We start from the raw sequence: 23292 nt of genomic DNA, 5'->3' as shown, positions 1-23292 counted from the left end.
AATAAACGATATAATTCATCGATCAATTTTGAGAATGTTTGAAAAAATTTCGTTTTTCATTCAATATTAATTTGATTTTCAAAATATAGAGATGATAAGAAATTTTCAACGGAAATTTTCTGAACAAAGCAGAATTATTACACGAGTGTAAAATTATTGAATAAAAACGCTCGCAGTCGCAGCTCACACCACAAGTTAGACGATTTATGGGGAAAATTTCTGGAAACTTTCAAATCCATAAATTTCCATGGGAATTCCGAATTTATGGATAAAAATAAAAGTGTTGTAGGTACTAAACGTAAACGGTGACAATGGGAAAGGAAAATAAAATAAAAAAGTTTAATTAATTTCAGCAAAATATGACATGACTGACGTATAAAGTTGTTTAAAATGAAGTAAAATTTCAAAAATCTGGAAGTTGATTAGAAATAAAAGATAATTTAAATTTATTAATGTTGATTTGTTGAATGTTGATAAATAACATTTTTCAAATTTAAAACTAACATTTTTTGATTTTTTATTTTTTCAAAAATTGAAGAATTGAGTATAGATTTCCACTTTCCAGAAACTTTTTGCCTTTTGGAAACGAAAAGTTCCTGCAAGTTTCCAAAATATAAATTTCTGGAAATTTAATTTATCATTCACATTCCTTCCTATTTCCAAAATTAAAATTTCAATTTCATTTCAAGTTTTAAAATAATTAATAATTTAAATTAATTTTTAATAAAAAAAAAAAAAAAAAAAAAACTAAAAATGATGGCAGTGACTGATTGGCCAAGGCCGAACTTACACTCAACCAATCAAGAGAGAAAACCTCAAAAATCCACCAATCAACGCGACTCAATTCCGAACATTCTTCAGTTTTCAACCAATAGCAACACTGCCAATGATATCATGCTGCTCGAAAAACTTTTTTTTGCAAGCCAATCGAATTAATTTCGACGTAAACAATACGCATCAAAATCTTGAGAAGAGTGATTAAGGAAAAAAGGAATTTATTGTTTCGTTTAATTTGCGAATTAATTACCGTTTATCGATTTAAAATCCGGCTTTATAGTTACATCGCATAATTTATGGAATACTTCAGCCAATGGTCACCGTTTGAAAGTGTAAAAAGTAAGTACAACGTTATCGTCGTTGTTTTAAAATTCACACATCTTGCATAGATTTTTGCAGATGGTTGACACCAATTGCACTCAATCTCGTAATCGTAATGTCACCAAATTTACATTACGATAGTAGAATAATTATCACGTGGGTACTTTAACTAGTCTATGCTTCGTGGTAACAGAGTTCTTAATTATGTGACTGATTTTAACGAATCATTGTTTGAATTTGCGTACCGTAGATAACTGTATCTTGTTCTCGTAGCGGTATGTATACATTATAGCATCGTATATACTTTCGAATAATTGTTTTTCGTTCTAATCTAGGTACGATGCTTTAAATATTAATGATCAATGTTAGTAAAGTTCCATTTTGCAGGTACTAACTGATTAATGATGTAATTTTCGTGAGAAATTGTAATACTCGAGCGTCCGTTTTTCCATCGTCGTCGATACCCGCTGTATATTTTCCAATAATCGAATGAAATAGTAAAAATAGATGCGAAAATGTGTTTTCCATTGTTGAATTATCTCTTCTCTACCTACGCCGATGTTGTTTTTTACATTATTAGCGACAAGTGTAGGCGACTTGTTCGCATTAGCAAAACATTGTTAACGTAGAATCCAGTTCTCCTTGATCTCTGATTACAGTGATATAAGTTGTTATATCAATTATTTGTTCGGTGCGCGGTCATGTATCTGGTTAATTGAATTCTCTATCGAAATGGGCTGAAAAGTGAGTTTTTTTTTCGATATTGAATAAAGTTTGAGTATGATAACTGTCTAGTTGATCTTATCAGAGTAAATACCTACTTAGTTCTCGATGTTAGAATGTTTGTAAGGCAAAATACAATGTTGTTTTCTTTGTTTATCATCTTCGTACGACTTAATTTTTTTGTTGAAATATTACGTACGAGTTCATTGTTGAAAATTTGCTCATTGTCGTAGTATCGATAGTTTTTTTACTTTTTCGTTCTACGTCAACGATAAAAAACAAAAGGTACATAAATTCCTACAAAGTATATTGTTTGACTGAGCACTTGAAAATTAGAGTCGTATCGTATTTTATCGTTAAATTCGATGTGTTTTTTTTCTTTAAAATGTGTAGATTTTTGCTTCTCGAAAATCCCTTAGCATTTCTTCGAGTTAATTATATTGTAAATACGACACACTTTTCACCCAGCCAGCTGATAGAAAACAAGGTACTCGAACGGTGCTCCTGTAAAATATTCCTGTTATGAAAAATAACTCGATTAACGCTTCGTGTAGTTTTGTTTACATTTTGAACATTATTATGCAATTTCACGTGCTCGTAATTGTTTACATTATAGTTACTTACTCGTACCATACTAACTGTCTATGTATGTCATCCTCAGCCCTCAGTCCCCTCTTTCTTGTTGACTTGTAATTTTGAATATTTCATCGTACTTCTTTCAGTTCGTTCTTTCTACTGTTACATTATTAATCCAGATCAGTCTCTTCGATCTCATTTTTTATTCTCTGCGTTGAAAGTTCGAGTTCGAAACGATCAACTGATAACGGTTTAACTCACCGGAACACTTCATCGTTTATCAGACGACGTCACGAAGCAGCATGATTATTTTAATTTAATTATCGAAAACGAAAACGCATAGGGGGAGTAGTGTTTGGTGAACGCGATTGAAATGATACAATATGATGACTCGTATTTAAATGCGAGTAGCCAAGAGTACATTAATCAAATTAATTAAGAGCTAAATTTTTTTACATTTTTTTGTTTCTTTGAAAGCAAGTAGGTAATTTTAATATCTAATTTTGAAATTGCGTAGAATTTACGTAGTTGAGTTTGAGTAATTTTTTTGGTGAAATAATTGGGAATTAAAGTCGAATAAAGTCGTAAATGTCTCCCTGTAAATGTGATGTTATGGGGACTGGAAATATTGACGTGATGATTCGACACATTTACTCACTGTCAATTATTAACCTGTAAATAGAATAAAATGACGACGAATGATTCATTCCTTTTTCAAATATTTATGTAGTTTCTAAAATCACTCAAATTAAATGAGAAAAGTGCTCTAGTTTCTCAACAAAAAAATGAAAAAAGCACCCTATTCAACCCAGATTTTCAAAAATTTATATTTTTATATGTAGTTGAAGTTGAATGTCTTCATCTAGACCTCAAAAAATTTCCAAATTAGCTGAAAACGTTCAAGACTCTATTTGAAAAAATTTCCACACAAACACATCACACATGTCCATTTTTTCGTGTACGTTCATGGCGATGATTTTGATTTCGAAAATTTTGAGTCCGAAGGGAAAGTGAGGTGGTAAAAGTCTAATAATTCGACTCAAATTCGAACGGATAAAGTCTATTTATCATATATTTTTGACATGTTTTTCAAATGCTCAGTTGCGATATCAAATAATTTTTTCCATCAAACTCCTAGACCGGAACCTTTTCTGCTTTTTTTGTGAAAGGGAGAGACTTGAGTTCCAATTTTGAGTAATTTTTAAAATTCGACTCTTTTCATTTCCTCTCCTTTCGAAAATTAGATTAAAAGGGGAATTGACTGAAATTGGAAAATATTGAAAATAAAAAATTAAACATGAAAATTTGGAACTGAAACTGAAATTTTTTCCGTTCTGTTCCTCTTTTTTTTGACATTTTTGCTGTTGCCAGCTTAGTTCAAATTCATCTTTTTTCACTCATATTAATTAGATAGTAAAATTAAATTACAGGCTGCCCTTGGGTTTCAAAATTCTCAAATGTTGACGCGTTCAAAACATTTTCGCTTCGATTAACTTCGACAGTAACACTTCTTTCATTTTGCTTCAAATCATATAGAGTCATGGAAAATTTGTTCAAAAACACTCAACTTTACTTCCTTCAAATCTAGTTCACAGAAAGATTTTCAATAAAAGTCATCCTTATAAAAAAATGTAAAAAAAATATTATTTTGATATCCTTCTGCTCTCTTTTTTGCCTTCTGCCTTTTTTTTCATTTCATGAGTGTTTTCTTTGTCATTTGAACCACATCTTCTCCAATAAACATTCGTTTGAGCAGAGTAGTTAATCTCAATTTATTTTATCCAAAAATATGAATTTTAATACTTTGGTTGTATTGTACTCAATTACTCATATATGTATGTATGTACATTGACAAAATTGAAGGTGTGAGGTGGGGATAGGGATCATTAGGTTGGAATGTTGGTAATTTTTTCTGCATAGTTATCTTCATTTTTTTGAAAAAAAAAACATCAAAGTTGATATTACTGAAAAAAAATTCAAAAAATCCATTTTTTTTGGAATAAAAGTTCCTTGAAATTATACCAAAGCTGTTTTTTTTTTTTTTTTTTTTTTTTTGAAAAAAGCGTATTTAAGTTACTTTTGAGAAAGCCTTACCTACTTACTTTTTTTGAAAATTGCAAAAATTACTTTGTTGAAAAAAGAATATAAATTTTGAATTAATTACTTTCTTTGAAAAAAATTTCTCAATTTTTTACTCTTTGGAAAAAAATTACTTAAATTGACTTTTTTAAAAAAAGTTACTCAAGTTACTTTTTTTCGAAAAAATTTGCCCAAATTCGATGTTTTTTTGAAAAATATTACTTGGGATTACTTAAGAACTTTTCTAAGGAAAAAATTACTAAATTTTTTTGAAAAAGACAACTGAATTTTTTTATAGATGAAATTGCATAAATTACATGGAAAAAGGGTACTTTGGATTACTTTTTTTGGAAAATAGCCATAAATTCACTTTCCTTGGAAAGAAATTTACTTGAATTGCTTTCTTTGGAAAAAATCGTTAAATTTACAAAAGTGACTAAATTTACTTTTTTTTGGGTGGGGGGATTCTGAAGTTATCTTTTTTAAGAAAACAAGTCATTTAGTTAATTACTTTTTATTGGAAAAAACGTCCCAAAATTGTTTTTTTGGGAAAAACTTCCTCGAGAGTTCAGATTACTTTATTATTTTTTTGCTTTAAAAACATTACTCAAATTGTTGTTATTGTTGAGTTTTTTTTTTTTTTTTTTTTTTTAATAATCTAAAGTTTGTTTTCTTTATAAAATAACGTTGCAGAAGTGATTTGAAAAGGGCACTTAAATTATTGACAAAGCTATAATTTTTTTTGAAAAAAGTTACCTACTGCGTTGGTTTTTTTTTGGAGAAAAAAATTCTTTTTTTAAAGTAAAAATTTCTAAATTCAAATTTTTGAAAAAAAAAGTCAATTGAAATTTCTTTCATTTAGAAAAAGCCAAAAAGTTACTAAACTTGCATTGTTTTCAGTAGGTAAGTAAAAAAAAAAAAGTTACAAACATTGATTTTAAAAAAAAATGCCTATCAATGGTTTTTTCTCTCGCATTTTTCTTTGATGCCCTTAGAGGCTTCAACACTTCAAATTTGACTCTTTTCATTCCCCTCACTCTTCATTTTGAAAGAAAATATTATGTTTTTAAGGACTCAAATGAGTTTTTTTTGGTCAGTTTCCAAATTAAGTAATTTTTTTAATCCGTTTTTATACTCCGGAGTAGTTGTATTATTGAATTTTGAGAAGAAAGTCGAAAACATTGTGAATTGAGTGCATCGTTTTCTCGACAGTCGGTACAATCGAGTTCTACGAATAAATGACGTGTACTCGATCTTGAGAATTTTTTGGAATTGCTGTTCGCAATTTTTTCGAATAATTTTCGATGATTGACGTAGATAAAAGATGATTATCAGTACCTACCTACGTGTAAAATGAACGGTACCTACTTCTTTATCATGAAATTTACAAACCCAACTTCGCAGTGATACGTATTTCATTCGCTCTCAGGAAATTCTGATTTTTCATTCCTTCCCCTTTCCCCTTTTCAGAAAATCCTGATGCATTCCTAGTATCTAGATATTATCTCGTAATATCTACCTACGATTACATACACATACAAAGAGTATCACGAACATTTAGGAAAAAAAAGAGGTGAATAATCACGTAAAATACGAAACCATAATTCGAAAACCCAAACCCACCGCGTAACGTGATAATGCAAAAAAAAAAAAAAATTAGCGACCAAAAAGGTGAGAAAGCGAAAGAGAGAGAAAAAAATTCATTAACCTTGATTATCGAGCGTGTTCGTATATGTGAGTTAATGGGTAGGGCGTTTGTTTCAAGGTTACTCGTAATAATTATTTTTATCTATTTAGGAAAAACTCCTGTTCTTCTTCTGTATAGTTTGAAATCGCACACCTGAACTATCAAATTCGCAAATCCACGTATTCAGTCATTCCTCGCGTATGGTTTGAATTCGTATTTGCTCGAGCGAGAAATAATTACGTATTATCGGTAGACGATGAGCTTGCCTGCGTTATCTCTACCTACGTAGCCTATATTTTCTTTTTCGCGAACACCGTCGGCATCAGCTATAAGAACGCGAGAATACAGGAAATTTTGGCAAAAGTAGCTATTTTATTATCTTAAAATATATTACGAGATTTCGTAACCGAACTATTTTTATGTCGGCGGCTATAAGGTGTTTATTGTATTAGTATTTTGCATGGTCATCGTCATCGTTTGTGTGTGTTTGTTTTTTCGCGATTTTACGATAATAATACAGCGACGATGATGTATAACTTCGGAAAATGGGAAAAAATTCGGCGACGATTGACGTGAAAATCTTTGAAAGTGTCACTCTATGTGGACGACCAATCACAGTCGACCTTTTAGTAGCTCATACATTTTTCGATACGTTCGAGTGGCCGAGTTATCAGCAGTGAATTGAATTCGAATGCATACTACGTTTAGCTGAATTTAATTTCGCGTGTAATCGTGTTCGATGTACTCGTCTCGTACGTAATTGTAATTGTGTTGTGTATAGACGATTATATAATTTTTTCTGTTTTCTTTGCCGTCTCTATTCGAATGAAAAATTGACTTGTTTGTTTACGAGATGGAGCTGTGACGAAAGGTATTAATATAACGCATCATTTATCGGTTATAATGAAGTTTTTTTAATGGAAATTTTAATTTTATACGGAGCTCTGTGGTACCTGAGTAGACTTGCGTATGGTATACTAAGTATTTTTGTACGTAGCACTGACCGTTTTACTTTACGTATAGGTCGATCTTTAATTATTCGTATTCAAGGTCTAGATTGACCTTTTTTTTCTCTCTCTTTATTGCACTCGAGAATGTACGGTGTTATGGATATTATTAATATATCGATCACAGAAGCTCGTTTTAAATACGCTGATTTCGAATATTTGTTCGTATAAGTGAGCAAATCTTACTCGTATGTAGGATGGGTGAAGAAAAGGGGGGGGAGGTATGAACAGGTGGTTTTTATGATTTATTATTTGTCATAGACCTAATTACTCATTCAAACCAGGTACTCTAACAATGTAAAGAAATCATTAATTTTTTTTGTTGGTATTTTTTTGTTGCAGATTTTAAATAATATTATCGTGTGTTCACGAAACTATACAAAATAATGGAGACCCCAACGATAGAAGGAGCTCACCCGATACCAATCGTGATATCGGAAGAACAGCATATGTTTTCATTGGACGAAGAAGCTTTGGAAGATATTTTGCTCCAGGATCACATCAAAGATTGCAATGCTGTTGTCGTATCGGTTGCAGGAGCCTTTCGTAAAGGAAAATCATTCCTGTTGGATTTCTTTCTGCGATATATGAATTACATGGTGAGTTATTGCAACTGTTGTAGTGTGATGTGTTTTGTTGTCCGATGAGAAAGTATTACGAAGTGAAGAAGTTTTGTGGAGCGAGGCAAGGTAATTCAATTTTTTGGTCGATTGTGAAAAGAATTTAACGATTGAAAAACATACCTATTTTTTAGAGTACATTGGCAATTTTTTTGAAATCATTTATCGACCGTTGTTTATGTTTCTATTCCTCAACATTGGTTACCTAGTGAAATTATTATGGTCTCACTTACTCAATAGGTAATAGCGTTCTTTTGGCATTAAACTTTGAATCGAAAATTTCGAAGAGAATGAATTAGAGTCTTGTATATTTTCGTCACAATTCGTATGTTTTTCAATTCTGGATATTTTAAATTTTTGGTGACGAATTTCTGCGGATATAATTCTTATTAATGAACTGAATAATTTTATTCGGATTTTGAAAATACATTAAAAAAATTATTTAACATGCCTTTCAAAACATTGAAAAATATCTATGAAAATTTACTGAAATCTTAAATTTTTTCAAATGTCAAATTTCAAATCAATTTCTTTTATTGCTGTTGCATTCGTCTTTTTTTCTCGTTTTTTTGAAGATTTACTGAAATCTTAAATTTTTTTTAAATGTCAAATTTCAAATTTTTATTCCCTTTGCATCTGTCTTATTTTTTTCTCGTTTTATTGTTTTTTGAAAATTTACTGAAATCTTAAATTTTATTATTATTTGTCTATTTTCACCATTTCGTCTACAATTTTTCATCAATTTGGGATTTTAAAAAATTGATTTCCAGAAAATAATTGTTCAATATGTAATTTTGATGTTTACGAATCAATATTTTAATTTTTTTTTAAATTGTTCAATTGTTTGTATAACCTCTCATAAGTATGAGGGTGTGTTTAAAAAGAGAAGAGGATTGAAGATAATTTCGCGATCTTAATTAGATTTTTGAGTTGGCTTTCTGACACTGTATTCCAACATCTGCAATAGATGATTTTTGGCAAAAAAAAACAAGATTTGCCACGTTTGAAAAAAATTCAACTTTTTGGAATTTTTCACATGAAATCGACAAAATTGGAAAGAAAATGCTACGAAAAAAAAAACAATAAAAATTAGTCTTGAAATACGAGAAGTTGAATAAAAGGTAATTTCCAAAAAAATCGTGCTTTTTGCTAAAAATCAAAAAAATACTTACTTTTTATCAAATTGCTAAAAAAACTGCTTTTTCTAAAAATGTCAGAAATTACCAAACAGCCTCATTTTTTTGCTAAAAATTATTGCTAAAAATTATTGCTAAAAACTTTCACCTTGTTTGCCAAAAATTGCGTGGAAGTTTCCCTTTTTTGTCAAAAATTACCAAAGAAGCTCTCCAGAATTGGCTAAAATTGTCCAAATTTCGCAAAAAATTCCACTTTTTTGTCAAAAGTCAACAAAAAGTTGCAAAATAGTTTCACATTTCAGACAGAAATGTCAAAAAAAATCTTTTTCTGTTCATAATTACCCAAAATATCATTTTTTTTACATTTTTTAAACATTTTTCGTGATTTTTTTTACCCACATTGAAATGATTTTTTCTGGCGTTGTCACTACTTTTTTGAACTTTTTTGGTTATGGTTACCTTACCTAAAATTGTGTTTTTTTGGAAGGGGGAGGGGATCGAGTACGAATCCTGATTTTGATGTTTGGAGGAGTAATTTGTTCCCTCGGAGGGGGGATGGCAATGGAGGAGGATGGAGTGTTCCCAACTTGATATTCAGTGACCATTGATCTTCTCTTTTTCTTCGTCTCGTAGAAGAATTTTTTCAATTTTTTTGTTTCATTCTTTTTTTCTTTTTTTTTTTGGTTTTCGGTTATATTTTTGCAGTTTTGTTTTCTTCTTCCTTTTCTACCAATTTTATTCGCTGTTTTTAAAATTGTCTCTTGTTCTTGGGTCCATTCAGTTTTTAAAATATTGATTGCAAAGTCAATTCAATTTGTAGAGGGAGGGGGTCACAGTAGGTTATTTATTTATTTTTTTTTCGATTTTCAGAAACTTCCCCCTACGATTCATTTTGCAAATTTTTACTATGTCTTGTCCTCTTCTCATTTTTATACTCGAATTTAAATTTTGTGTCTAATTTCAAATCGTTACCTACCAGAATCCCCCCCCCCCCCCCACCTCTCTGACTTGGACGAGGTGAATTCCGAATAAATTGAAGCGTGAATTTTGCGTGTGAAAATTTCTTATTTTCTCCCCCCCTTCCTTGCCATAAAAAAATTCAAAAAGTTCAAATCATAGAAAAAATTGCGAATAAAAATATGAAAAAATATTGGTTTTTCAAAAATTGTGAATTTTTGTAATCTTATCAATTGTGAAACGTAGATTGCTTTCTTTTTTCATTTTCCTCGTTATTTTTTTATTAAAATATTGACTAAATCGATCCTTTGGCTCACTTTGGTTGTTCAAGTCTGAGAGCTATTTTCAACTTTACTTCGTTTCTCTTCTCTTCAAATCTCAAAGTAATTATTTTCGATTAAATTCTTCTATGTTTTTTCTCATTTTCGAGTCCGTGTATGTTCCTGTTCACTCCTCTGTTGCCATCTTTCCTCATTCGCGTATATTTTTCTTTCGTTTTTTTTTCAATTTCTATTTTCGTGTTTATATTGTTGATAGTTTTTTTTACGACTGTTATTATTACACTGCAACGTTAATGTACTTATTTGTTTTATGCTAACGTACGGATTTGAAATGTTCACAGTACATGTCCGACAAAAAACCGACTGGAAGTTGGTTAGGGGATGAAAACAGTCCGTTAGATGGATTCTCGTGGAGAGGCGGATCAGAACGTGACACGACTGGTATATTGATGTGGTCCGAAGTGTTCTGTACGACTTTGCCCAACGGCGAAAAAGTGAGTTCCAAGTACACGAGTACCTAGTTTTATCTATTCACTCGACGTGAGAAATAAAAACGCCGAGTCTTCTCGAAATTGAACCTCGTTCTGAATTCTCAAACGCTCATTTCATTTTACGAACAAATTCTCGCTCACAGGTGGCGGTTATTCTGCTCGATACTCAAGGAACGTTCGACAGCGAAAGCACGGTCCGAGATTGCGCCACGGTATTCGCTCTAAGCACAATGTTGAGCTCAATTCAAATTTATAACTTGTCACAAAATATACAAGAAGATGATCTGCAGCATTTACAAGTGAGTAGACGCCAAAACCGACTGAATTGAAATGAACAATTTTGAATTTTTATAACGGTGGAAATCGTTTTTGATTTGTGCACAGTTGTTCACCGAATACGGACGTTTAGCTTTAGAAGATACCGGTAATAAACCATTCCAGAAACTACAATTCCTCGTAAGAGATTGGAGTTTCCCTTACGAGGCCAACTATGGATCAGATGGCGGTCAAGAAATATTAGATAAGCGATTGAAAGTACGTATCAAAGCCCAAAGGCCGAGCACTTCGGTTCCAATCGATCAACTTGAATAATTTTTTGATATTTTTCCTTCGCAGATTTCAGATAAACAACATCCAGAGCTGCAGTCTCTGAGGAAACATATTAAATCATGTTTCACCGATATCGAGTGCTTTTTGCTGCCCCATCCTGGCCTAAAAGTCGCCACGAATCCTAAATTCGACGGCAGATTAGCTGGTATGTGTGACGTGACTGATCCAATTTTCGAAATTATTGCTCATCGCTGCGCAGATTATTGAAATGTTCGTTTGTTTTCGAATTTACAGATATCGAAGGAGAATTTAAAGCTTGTTTAGAACAGCTTGTACCTCTATTGCTCTCTCCGCAAAACTTAGTCCAAAAGGAAATCGGCGGCCAGAGAGTCAAAGTTAAAGAATTAGTGCAATATTTCAAATGCTACATGAATCTGTTCAGCGGCGACGATCTTCCTGAACCGAAATCTATGCTAGTGGTAAGCATATTTTCAACATTTTGCTCTTCATCCGAGTACACTTTTCGTTGTCCGATTCTAATCTGAAGTTTTGTCAACGAACTCAGGCTACTGCTGAAGCCAATAACTTATCAGCCGTCGCAGCTGCGAAAGAAACGTATCATCAGCTCATGGAGTCAGTCTGCGGTGGCCCTAAACCATACCTGAGCTCAGATCAGTTAGAATTGGAACATATTAGATGTCGAGAAAAAGCCCTAGAACAGTTCAGAATAAAACGTAAAATGGGCGGCGACGAATTTTCCGAATCGTACAGGTCGAAATTGGAGCAGGTAAGAAATTCTCGTAATTTTTGGCTAATTAGTCAGTACGTATTTTAAATGGTACGTGTACAAATGCCCCCTCTACCAGTTTTTTTTTTCATCATCAACAGAGTTTAATGACCCTTATTTATCCATGTACGAATATCTATCTTGTTGCCAAAATTTCTTACGCGTATACTGGTTTCGGTGGTGACGCTAAGCTATTCAAATAATGTACCTAATTGTGCGTCAGCGCTGCTGAGACGATATCTTTATTCGAGTATCCGGATGCTCTACTAAAAAGTATCGTCTGCAATTCGGAGTACGCTTGATCGCGCTATACAAACGCTATACTACGTTTATGGAATCGCTGGTGTCTTCAGTGATCCTCTCGTTGACTCTATGATTAGATCTATTTCATCGAAATTCAGAAATTAATTACTCGATTAATTTAGAAATAGAGTTACGATTTGAATTTCACATCTTTGAAGTAGAAGTCCTGAGTAATTTGAAAGGATTTTTGAGCTGGTTTTTTTTTGTATTTTTTATTGCAATTTTTTCAGTTTTTTGAAATTATCGAAGCTTTTTTTATGTATATACTTTTTCACCGTATTTTCGCATTTTTGCTGATTTTATGTTTACAAGCATTAAATCTGAATTTATTGCACCTGTAGTGGTAGTTTAAGGTGCGTGATTGGTGGATGTGAATTATGTGAATTAGTATTGGCTTTTCAGAAATGAATCAACAACTGTAAAAAATGAAAAAAAAAAATTATTAAAATTAGGATGCATTTTTCTGTGCGCTAAGATGAAGTTTTGGAACAAATTTTTCAAAAAATTAAAAATAATCTTAACTGAACTCATTTTTTTACTAATGAAAAAACGAAAAAATTGATTTTTTTTTACAAAAATGAATGCATTTAATAAGCTAATAATAATTGTATCATTTTTTTTAATTTAAAAAAAAAAATTATTTTCGTATAATTTGGTGAATTTTTTTTAAGAAGTCGATTTTATCAAGTCGATCGAAATCGAATGATTATTTTATTGAGCTTTGTAAAAATTCAAGTTGGCTTAGCAAATGAAATCAATATTGAAAACGATTTTCAAATAATCGCGCTGAACTGATGGAGCCTCAAGACTCAATTATGAGGCAGGACGAGGAGAGGGGTGGATTTGTTTTGATTTTTCATATTACTCCTGAAAAGAAGCTACTTCACAGTGTTGTACCAATCCTGTTTTTTTTTTTTTTTTTTTTTTTTTTGGTAGGGTAAAATTTAAAACAATTTTTTTTTGGTTTTAAACAATATTTTCGGCTTGTTGATAATTAAACGTCTGAAACAAGTTTAAAAGGAGTTTTGAACATGTTTTAAGTATATTTTATGCAGGAAAACGCTTGAAAAATATGATTTTGCAACGCCTGTTTTTTTCAACAATTTTACTAAAATCAAAAAAAAAAACTGATTTGAAGGTTTTTTGAAAACAAATAAGTATAAAAACAAGAACACGAAAAAACTCAGAAAACATTAAAAAATTAGTTTAAAAAAACAAAGATTGAAAAAAACACATTTTGAAAAAAAAGGTTAAAATAGGATTTTGTTTAAATTTAAAACACAAAGTTTGTCTAATTCATCGTTGCAAACGCCTGTTTTAGTTTTTGTCTACCTTGCTACTTCCAGAATCAAAAAAATCATCAAAGATATCTCCTCATGTCTGAGGTTCCAAAAAATCGTTCTGTAAAGTGAGCCTTTCAAATTTTAATCTCATCAAATTTATTTTAATGACAAAAAATTGTATTTTGTACACCTTTCTCTTCAATTTTTTCAAAAATCACCTTGAAAATTGATGAAATTTCTCATTTTTCGTCTATTTGATCATGGGAAAAACTTGAGTTCTGTGAACAAAATTTAGAGAAAATAATTATGCTGGATACAATTTTCAACTTGTTGAAAGTGATTTATGTTTCAAAGAAAACCTCAATTTTGAAATATTTTGAGAAAAGGTTTGAATATTCAAGTTGAATCAAATTGTTTGTAGTGTGATAATTTTGAAAATTTTGAAAATTTTTCATCATGAGAAATCAGCTTTTTTTAAATTTAAATGCTCTGCGAAAAAAAATGAAAATAATCAAAATTGCAGGCCCTAAAATTTTCCATCTGTTGGATGTGATTCTGAGAAGAGTTACTTTTGAGATATTTGTATGAGAATTTTATTTTTTTCTCAACTTTTTCATACTGAACTATACATTTTTTAATCATGAGGAAAATAAGGGGTCTCACAAAAAAAAAAAAAAAATGGAAAGAAACAAATTGATAAATCGTAAAATTTGGTCAAGTCATTATCCAGGAGGCTTCGTGTTGGAGATACCTATTCTGACAATAAGAAAAAATAAAAATGCTGAACTTTGTTAGAAGATTTTTCGATGAAATGTTCCAATCCCCCTTCGCTTTTCCCCTTCGTCTTTTGTACGTACTACGTAGCTATTTTATCAAATGTTTTTCTTTCTATCTTATCCTCGTTTCATTGATCAGACGTAATTTTTTTCACGAAATAATTATCAAAAATATCTACCAGTTATGAGAAATGTTTGAATATTGACGAGGAATCTTGACAAATCCTACATAGAATAATCCAACGAATGAATTTTGGTACAAAGTACGTACTTGCTTTACATACATGGTCCATTTTTTTGGCTTCAAAAGGTTTCTTTTTCCAGTCTCGTTGCATTAATTTCGTCTTCTCGTCATTATTCTGAAAACAAATTTTAAAAAACAAAAACACTGAAATGAAGGTTGAATATTTTGATATTTTGTATTTTTGTTCTTTGTGTAAATTTACGATTTGGGGGGGGGCGAATAAAACAAAATTTTGAAGAAAAAAATTAGTTGTTTAATCCAAATAAATTAGCATTTGATCGTGTTTTTCAATCTGATCCACTCCCTTTCGTTTTTTGTTTTTTTTTTGTTCACTTTTCCCTTTCTTCTTTCCTATCCCATTAATTTGTCACTGACCTGATTGTCATGGTGATAAAGATGATTATCATCAGTATATTGTCTGGGCCTGCTTCGAGTTTTGAATAGCAAAGGTGTGAAAAAAAAGGACGAGCAGAGAATGAAAGGAAAAGATGTGAAAGAGATTGATGTAAATACATATCTACTTTATACATTTATTCGCATAATTGCGTAGATAATTTTTTTTATGTAAATATGTTTTCAGTAAAAATTGTAATTCAGTTAGCATTTTACATATTTACTTATTTTCATTATTTTTTTGAAAAAGTTATTTGCGTTATTATGTTTATCGGCTTTGCATGGCATTGCTTCTTCAGCCATGCGTATCAGTTTTGAAGCTTTCAACGTATTTGTAGTAGGTAAGTTGTATATTTTGTTTTTCTTTTGAGCTGCAATTTTTTTTCAATCAAATAGCTTACTTTTTAGTTACTTAGTTAATTATTATTTTAGCGTTCAATTTATTTCATTTTATTTTATTTTTATTTTTTCATTTTCGTCGCAGCTCACCTTGCAAAAATACCTATAAGTTTTAAGCTACCTAATTTTATTCTAATACATACCTAGTAGTTTTTTAGAACAGAAAAAAACTTTGAAAAAGAAATTTTTTTAAAAATTCAAGCTAAATTGTAAATATATTTTTGTAGGATTTGAACGAAACGTATATATGGTACCATCAAGCGTACGCCGATGACGACGAATTATCCAACATGAAATTTTTACTTATTGCCTCGGTGTTTGGTGTATTCACTTTGTGGAACGCGTTCTACATGATAATGTGAAAATCGTAAATGAAAATTGAAAAAGCAATACCGTACTTGACGTAATTACGAGTATTTTTTTCCTCTCATTTCGTTTTGTTTTGTAAGGTTAACGTTAACGTAAGCTCGAGAACCAAAAATACTGATTATTTTATTTTCTAGTTCCTCGTACGTGCGTAGGTTTATAAAATAGATAATGTTCGATTCGTATATTTTTTATATGATTTTTATTTTAGGTATTTTACCTACCAGTGATTGATTATTGTACTGATATACTCGCTCGTTATAGTATAAATTTATCGATACAGTAATATTTTACGTATTTTATTCGTATCGTTTGTTTTGTTTTTTTCTTTTTAATGTAGTAAGGTTTCGTCTTTTTTTGTCTTCGTCTACAATTATGTGTATCTTTTACCTATCTATCTACCTACCTACCTGTCTACCGCGTCCATGCAATGTCCATTATTTTTGTATTGTAATTTTAGGTGAATTATTACTTCTTTATTTTTTGTGCCTATCTAGGTGTTTCACACGATTGTGTTTGTTGGTTCATTTATACATTATGTATTTGTATGATTTTTTAAAAGATATATAATTTCGTTATTGTGTGCAATATTAAATGGTTTATAATTTTTTTTTATTAATGATACGAGTTTTATTATTTTGATAAGTATGTTATTCGAGTAGAGGAGTGAGTTACGAAGGAATGAATTTTACAAAATGATGATCTGTAAAAAATTCAAAAAATAATCTCATCCTGTCTGGGTTGGGGCAAGTCCTCAGTTCTTCAGAATTGGGCATGTGAATTATGGTTCTCATACTTAAGAGAATCACAATTTTCCAGTCTTGATTCTTTCACAAAGAAAATTTAATTTTTTTCAACTTTAGGATTTAACGATTAAATTTTAAATGAAATGAGTAATTGCCTCAACTGCATGATCATTTTGCATATTTTATTATTTTGATTGTTGCTGATGAGCACTGAGCAGGGAAATACACAGAATCGCAAACGCGTGAGTCTCCATTAAAGAAAATCAGATTCTTGCATTGAGCGATTCTTTCACTGCATGAAATCAAAGATTTGCAATATGTTCTTTGTTCACACATCAACCTACGTACCTAAAAATGTCACCAGTCCCAAACTGCAAAATGCATCTCTAAAAGCCATTAAAAACCTTGTATTTTACTGTTTTAACATACGAGTATATTAATGGGTGAATATGAATAACATGTGCAGGAAATCACAGGGAATTGAAAAGGTGGGATTCTCCATAAAAAGGTAATCGGATTCCTGCATTTTGCAAATTCTTTTGTCTTGATGAATCACAATTTGAATCAATTTTAAATCACACTAATCAGATTCTTTCTCGATTCTTTTACATAATTTGAATCACTCCAACTCTGTTTTCTACATGATTTCCCCCATCTTTCTTATATGTTTTGATCTTCTTCATGATTGGCATTCAGGCTTGTAGGACCTCTCAAGTTTTGGGGTTGCTCCAAAATCAAGGTCTTTGTTTGGAGCTTTCAAATGGTTCAGTCTAGTCTGGTCATTCTGTTTGATTTTTTTGTCTTTGTAGATCGGTCCAGTCTGGTGCTGACCAGAAATTTTTATCCTAGTCATGGGTCGCAGCCCAGGTCCAAAAAACGGTCTTAATTTTTCAGAAAGAAAAAAACTTCTAACGCATTAGATGAGTTAAAAAATGAGATTTTTGATTTCAGAATAAGAGGGGTGTTTCATAAGTCATAGCCACGCTCTGTAGCTCAGCTTCTATGAAAGCTACAGAAACAAACGACAGCGTTGCTCGGCCTGTTGGCTCGGTTTTCGTCGAGTATTTGCTCTCTTCCAGCTTTAAATCATTCTACACAAGCTCTAATTGTTTGAAATGGCATGGCACGCTCTCCATCAATATTTTTCAATTGATCAGTGATTTTTCTTCCTCAAAATTTTTTCCTCAACGAGGAAATGGATGACTGCATGTTGTTTACCAAATTTGGACAGACACGTCAAAGGACTTTCCATTTCAAATGAGTGTAAAACACACAAAAATGTACCTAGCAATACAAAATTTTGTATTCCAACTCAAAAAATCCTGCTGAATCCAACGAGCGGTCGTTCGTTTCTGTAGCTTTCATAGTGGAAATTTTATTGAAATAGGCATCTAAACTGGCATTAAAAATTTGAAAAATTGGATGTAACTTGGGTAACTACAAACAGCGGTCATTGGACTGATTTTTTGGAGAGGTCTTTGGTATAGGTCTGTTCCTGGTATTTTTTATGAAGAGGGTCATCTGTTTGTTTAATATTGACGTAAATTTGTTTCACAGGTGTCAGGTCCTGTCCATTCCCTCAGTCTTGTGGGCATTTTTAAGTCCAGTCGAGGACATTGGTCTAGTTTTTTGTCTGGTTTGACAAGCCTGATTGGCTTGGCTCTACTCTGAGATCTGTTGTTATATGGCTACCAATAGCTTACGTCACAACGTCCTTGCTACAAGCTTCAAATCAACTTCATTAACTGGCTGATGTTAATGTCCAAAAAAAATATCCAGTAAATTTTCTCAAAACTCATCTGGTTTTGAAAAAAAAAACAACAATATAACTGAATTTTCCTTTGCTATTTTCATGTTTTATCCCCCTAAATTTTATCATTTATCAGGATTTCACTTATGAAATAGGTAATTGTGACATAACAGTTGGTAGCTGCAGAGCTGTGGGTCTGAAATGATCCCAAAACCAAAACTGATCAAATCCAGATTCAAATCCAATCCCAAAACCTATCCTGGAGCTTTCAAACAGTCCGTTCTGGTCATTTGATTCTGCATTTTTTGTCTTTGTAGGTCAGTCTGGTCCAGTCCTGACCAGAAATTTTCATCGTGGTCATGGGTCAGCCCAGGTCCAAAAAACGATCTTAATTTTTCAGGAGGAAAACAGCTTCCTACACATTAGATGAGTTGAAAAATGAGATTTTTACTTTCAAAACATTGAAACTTCGAAAGAAATTAAATCACAGTGGAAATTTATTTAAAAGAGGCATCTAAAATGGCATTATATATTTGAAAAATTGGACATAACTGAGGTCCAAACCGCGTTATTTTTTCTGAAAAGGGTCATCTGTTTGGTCAATATTTACATAAATTTGTTTTGGAGGTCCAAGGTTCAGTCTGGTCTACTCAGTCTTGTGTGCATTTTTGGGTCTGGTCGCGGTCATCAGTTGGGTTTTTTGGTCCGGTTCAACAAGCCTGCCTGAATCCAAAATTGTTATTTTTCTTGATTCCATCGACCATATAAATAATGGACAAATATTTCAAGTCGGGGTATATGAAGCCGACTTTTTGGATGCAGAATCCAGGAAATGTTCTGTGCATGTGCCACATTACAGTTTGTTTACTAGGGTTGGTTGCGTGGTTGTCTGTGGAGTGACGTTGAATGTCTAGCAACTGCAATGCTGAACCATCTCTCTCTCCACCATCAGCGCCTGACCAATCACGACACTATAAACAATTAAACATCATGTTTGGCGCATGAGCAGAAGGTTTCCTGGATTCTGCATCCAAAAAGTTGGCTTCAACTTCAGTTGTTTTTTTATGTTGAAATGTTCATCCATTATATATGGTCGACGCTTGATCCCAAAACCAAAAAATCTCAGAACTGATATAAGATTGAACCCAAAATAATCCTGGAACTGAAACAAAATCATTTCGACTTCAAGATTTCAAATTTTTGATTTTCCCCCCAATTTTATTTTGATAAATTGTCATTTTACATCATTTATATCATCATTCATTCAGATTATAATAGAAATTACTTGACGAAGTGAGCAAAATATGCATTTAAAACAATAAACTAATTACAACACCGGATTCCCCATGTCAAAACCTCCCATTTTTTAGACCCCTTGCAGGATCCATTAGTCAATTTGGGTTTAAAATTGGTTGAAATGAAAATCCCAAAAATGGAACCGATTCATCCCAGAACTGAAACAATTTTTTCAATTCCAAAACCAATCCCAGAACTGAAATAAAAATTTAGAAGAACAAAACTAAAACAAATCCAATCCCAAAATGAAAACATTTTGATCCTGAAACTGAATCTCAATCCTGAAATCGTTTCAGACCCACACCTCTGGGTAGCCATATTTTCTCAGATGGGACTCTGTCTCTTAGAGTGACTCCTACGATTCTCTTCATGAATTTCTTCTCTGCTGCTGTTATTCTTCTCTTATTAGATTTTTTCAGGGGCACTTCTGTGTATGTCCATAAAAAAAAATTGTCTTTGTGCGTCATTGATAAGATTCTGGGAAGCCCTGAAATGGAAAATTTGCATGTGGGTGGGCCCGGTCCCACCCACCGAGTTACCGAGAAAATCTCAGTGGGCCGCGACGTATTTGGGCAGATGAGGTAAAAACTGGACCGCTTAAAAAATTTCTGAATGAATTTTTATGCTCAGTGTTCTGCACTTTAAAAAATGGGAGAAAAAAATTTGGCCGATTAATTGAGGCGCCCAAAATCAGGGGCATTAAAATGGGATATCTCGGTGGGCCACGTGTTCTTGGGTCTGGCCCTGCATGTGGATGCAGTAAAAGTGAACCATAGAAGATCCAGGAAGCTAACTGATGTTCAATCAGGACTCAACAAACTCTTCCCAACTTCCAAGCATATCCAAACCTTATCAGTGATGTGTAAAATTGTACTTTTTTTATGGACATACAAGGAATTGAAGAGTTCATTGCAAAAATAGCCCTTATTGTCACATCACCACTTAGACCCTATGCACTCCATTGCACCTATAGCCAACTGCGGAGATCATGTTGTTATGATGAATTGAGCGTCAAGTTGGTCTACCCGGAGTAGCCCGGAAAGGAATTGCCTCAGAAAGTTTACATTCATGACACTGGGTATGTTCAAAGGAGAGCTTGGGAGTTGCACAGGTTCTAAGAGGTCATGTGACAAGGGCTATTTTTGCAATGAGCTCCTCAATTGCTTTAAGGTAACGATATCTCATTTTCATGTCATTATTAGTAGGGCGGGGGGAAATAATTGGTATTGTACACCTTTCAATCTTGTTTCTTTCCACACCTTACTGCTTCTCAGGGTACTATCTACCAGTCCTGTGACTCTCAAGAAGTCTGCAATTTTTCCACCAACATCTATTTCTCTCTGGTATGATATGTATTGTGTTTCCCAGGTATTTGAAACTGTTTACCTGTTTGATGATTTTTCCATTTATCACAATCTTACTTCATTGGGTCTTTTCCTTTTCATTGTTTTTGTTCTTTCTGATGATAATTTCATATAATACTTCTCTGAAATCTGTGTTAGATTGTAGATCAATATTTTGTTAGTCTTTTTCTATTTCGGCTAATACAGCTTGATTGTCCAGAAATATGTAATACTGTGGATATTTCCTCCCTTCTGTTTATTTGTATTCCTTTTGATGTATCTCTTCTCCTTCCTCTATTTTGATTTTTTCCATCGACTCTTCGGTTTGCTTCACGAATTTTTCCGCAGAAATACCCCCTCCTCCCTCTTTTTCTCCATTCTTTCCATCAATTCCTGACTTGTGCATTTCCTTCACTCACCTATAGAGATGTTTGTAATTTGCAAGCGTTGAGAATTTTTTTTTTGAAATTATTATAGAATATTGCCTTTAAAAAAAAGTGGAAGTAAAAATAACCCCTCCCCCTACCATTCTCTCCATTTTTCCTCATGCTTGAAATAAACATTTTTCTTTCGAATTTTATTAGAATCAAATTCATTTAGTCACCAAGGATTAGACCCTAGTTGGAATTTTGAAATTTGTTATGGGAATTGGATAATCTACCTCGTATTACCCAATATTGTGAAAAATATTGCTATACGAGTAGGTTAGTAGGTATATTCATCAATCAATGTACAACTCTTTTACAAGTGCATACTTGCATTCGACAAACAAAATACAATCGAGTATTGTTCGCCTTAATCAATTCAAGTTTCAAGAGCTTATTTCAAAACACGTTGAAATAATTTCTTAACTTCTAAAAAAATTCACCTTCCCCTCTTCCCTACTCCTGAAAAAAATTGATACCAGGAAAACTGTGAAGACCCAATTGACCACTAGACCAGTATACACGTACCCCCTTCTCCCATTATCTTGTCACCTGAAGCACTCAAAGTTATTATTATAAATTTACAATAATTGTATTCTGTTTACTTCGCAGGACATAGATACCGATTATAATCAATTCAAAGCTCACAACGAGAGCAAAAACATCTTCAAAGCAGCCCGAACACCTGCGGTCATTGTAGCTATCATTATTTTATTCTATGTGCTCTCGGGTATCTTCGGATTAGTCGGCTTATACGCTGTTGCCAATATTGCAAATCTCATCATGGGAGTGGCTATTTTAACCTTGGCAACATGGGCATACATAAGGTAAGAAAATACTTTTAAAATTTCAAACAATATCTGCGAGTGTCTTAAATCAAATGTTCAGAATTTACTTTCAAAATTTGGTAAAAAGATCAAAGATGAAGATAGAATGATGGATTTTCAATTTGTTGTTCTTCTCCACAGATATAGCGGCGAAATCAGAGATATCGGAGAGATCATCGATCATGCAGCCACAATGGTGTGGGAAGTTGTAAGTTTCAAAAGAAATTACCTACCTACTTTTGAAAAAAAAAATAAAACATTCGACAATTTCTACGTTGATTTCATTTTCATTTTTCAACTTTTTTTTTCACAGGTCATGAAACCAGTTTATCAAGTATTCGTTGAAAAAAGTCTACAGCACGCGGCTAAAGAAGCTACGAAAATCATGATACGACAGAATTCTCAAATAAATGGTAAAATAAGCTCGTGATTTAATCAAAGCAATATTTGTATTTCTTTTTTTTTTCGATATTTTTGTGATATTACTGTATTTTGTCTCTTTTTTTTTTGTATATTTCTCCCTCAAAATTATTCACTCGTTATAAATTTCATCTCTCGCTCCTATTTCTTTCTCCCTTTTTTTTTAATTGTACAATATTTTCGTTAATTTTAACATTTTTTTCATCGTTTTTAAAAAAAAAATAATATCTTTTATAACGGTACCGTGTGTAAAATACATTCAGCGTATATTTGCTTTTACAATACGTACGAAGAAAAAAATTCATTTGGAATGATAATCGACGCGTCCTGTTTTATTGTTTTTCAAGCTTTTTCTCTTTTTTTGAATCATTTATTTATGTGTACTCGCAGTGTTTGAATTTTTTTCCTTTTTTAAAAAAAGAAAACTCGAATAACATCCAAGTTTTATAAGTTTTAATGTTTATTCTGGTATATTGTGACTTTTATTTCGTTTTTTTTCTCGGTTGTTAGTTTATGTGTTTAAGAAATTAATGGTACAAATAAAAATTTTAATTCCCCCCTGATGTCTGTCGTACCCGTCTTTATTGTAGGCTTTATATATACTTTATAATGGTTTCTGTGTTCAAGGATGTGTATATTGATTAAAATTGTTGAATTTTTCAAGTATCAATTTATAAGCGTATTATTTTTTCTTTCCAATTCGAATTCCGAGAATTGGCGATCAAGTATG

General features: G+C 32.1%; 1 protein-coding gene across 5 annotated transcripts; it reads left to right on the top strand.

Annotated features, from left to right (window-relative positions):
• The first annotated feature begins 957 nt into the window (after positions 1–957).
• On the top strand, positions 958–23232 carry atl (atlastin GTPase). Of its 5 annotated transcripts, none has more exons than XM_065370728.1 (11): positions 959–1116; positions 7513–7769; positions 10506–10658; positions 10799–10954; positions 11040–11189; positions 11271–11409; positions 11499–11683; positions 11770–11991; positions 21928–22142; positions 22284–22350; positions 22456–23232. In XM_065370728.1, exons 2-11 carry the CDS (start codon positions 7557–7559, stop codon positions 22570–22572), a joined length of 1617 nt encoding a protein of 538 aa, XP_065226800.1. In that variant the 5' UTR covers positions 959–1116; positions 7513–7556; the 3' UTR covers positions 22573–23232. The 5 variants fall into 5 exon arrangements, with proteins under 5 accessions (XP_065226805.1, XP_065226800.1, XP_065226804.1 ...); XM_065370732.1 differs by lacking the exon at positions 959–1116 and adding an exon at positions 1245–1373; XM_065370730.1 differs by lacking the exon at positions 959–1116 and adding an exon at positions 1692–1842.
• Positions 23233–23292: the final 60 nt, after the last annotated feature.

Source organism: Planococcus citri, chromosome 1 (genome assembly GCF_950023065.1).
Source record: "Planococcus citri chromosome 1, ihPlaCitr1.1, whole genome shotgun sequence".
NCBI lineage: Eukaryota > Metazoa > Arthropoda > Insecta > Hemiptera > Pseudococcidae > Planococcus > Planococcus citri.
This window is presented reverse-complemented; position numbering and strand designations above follow the sequence as displayed.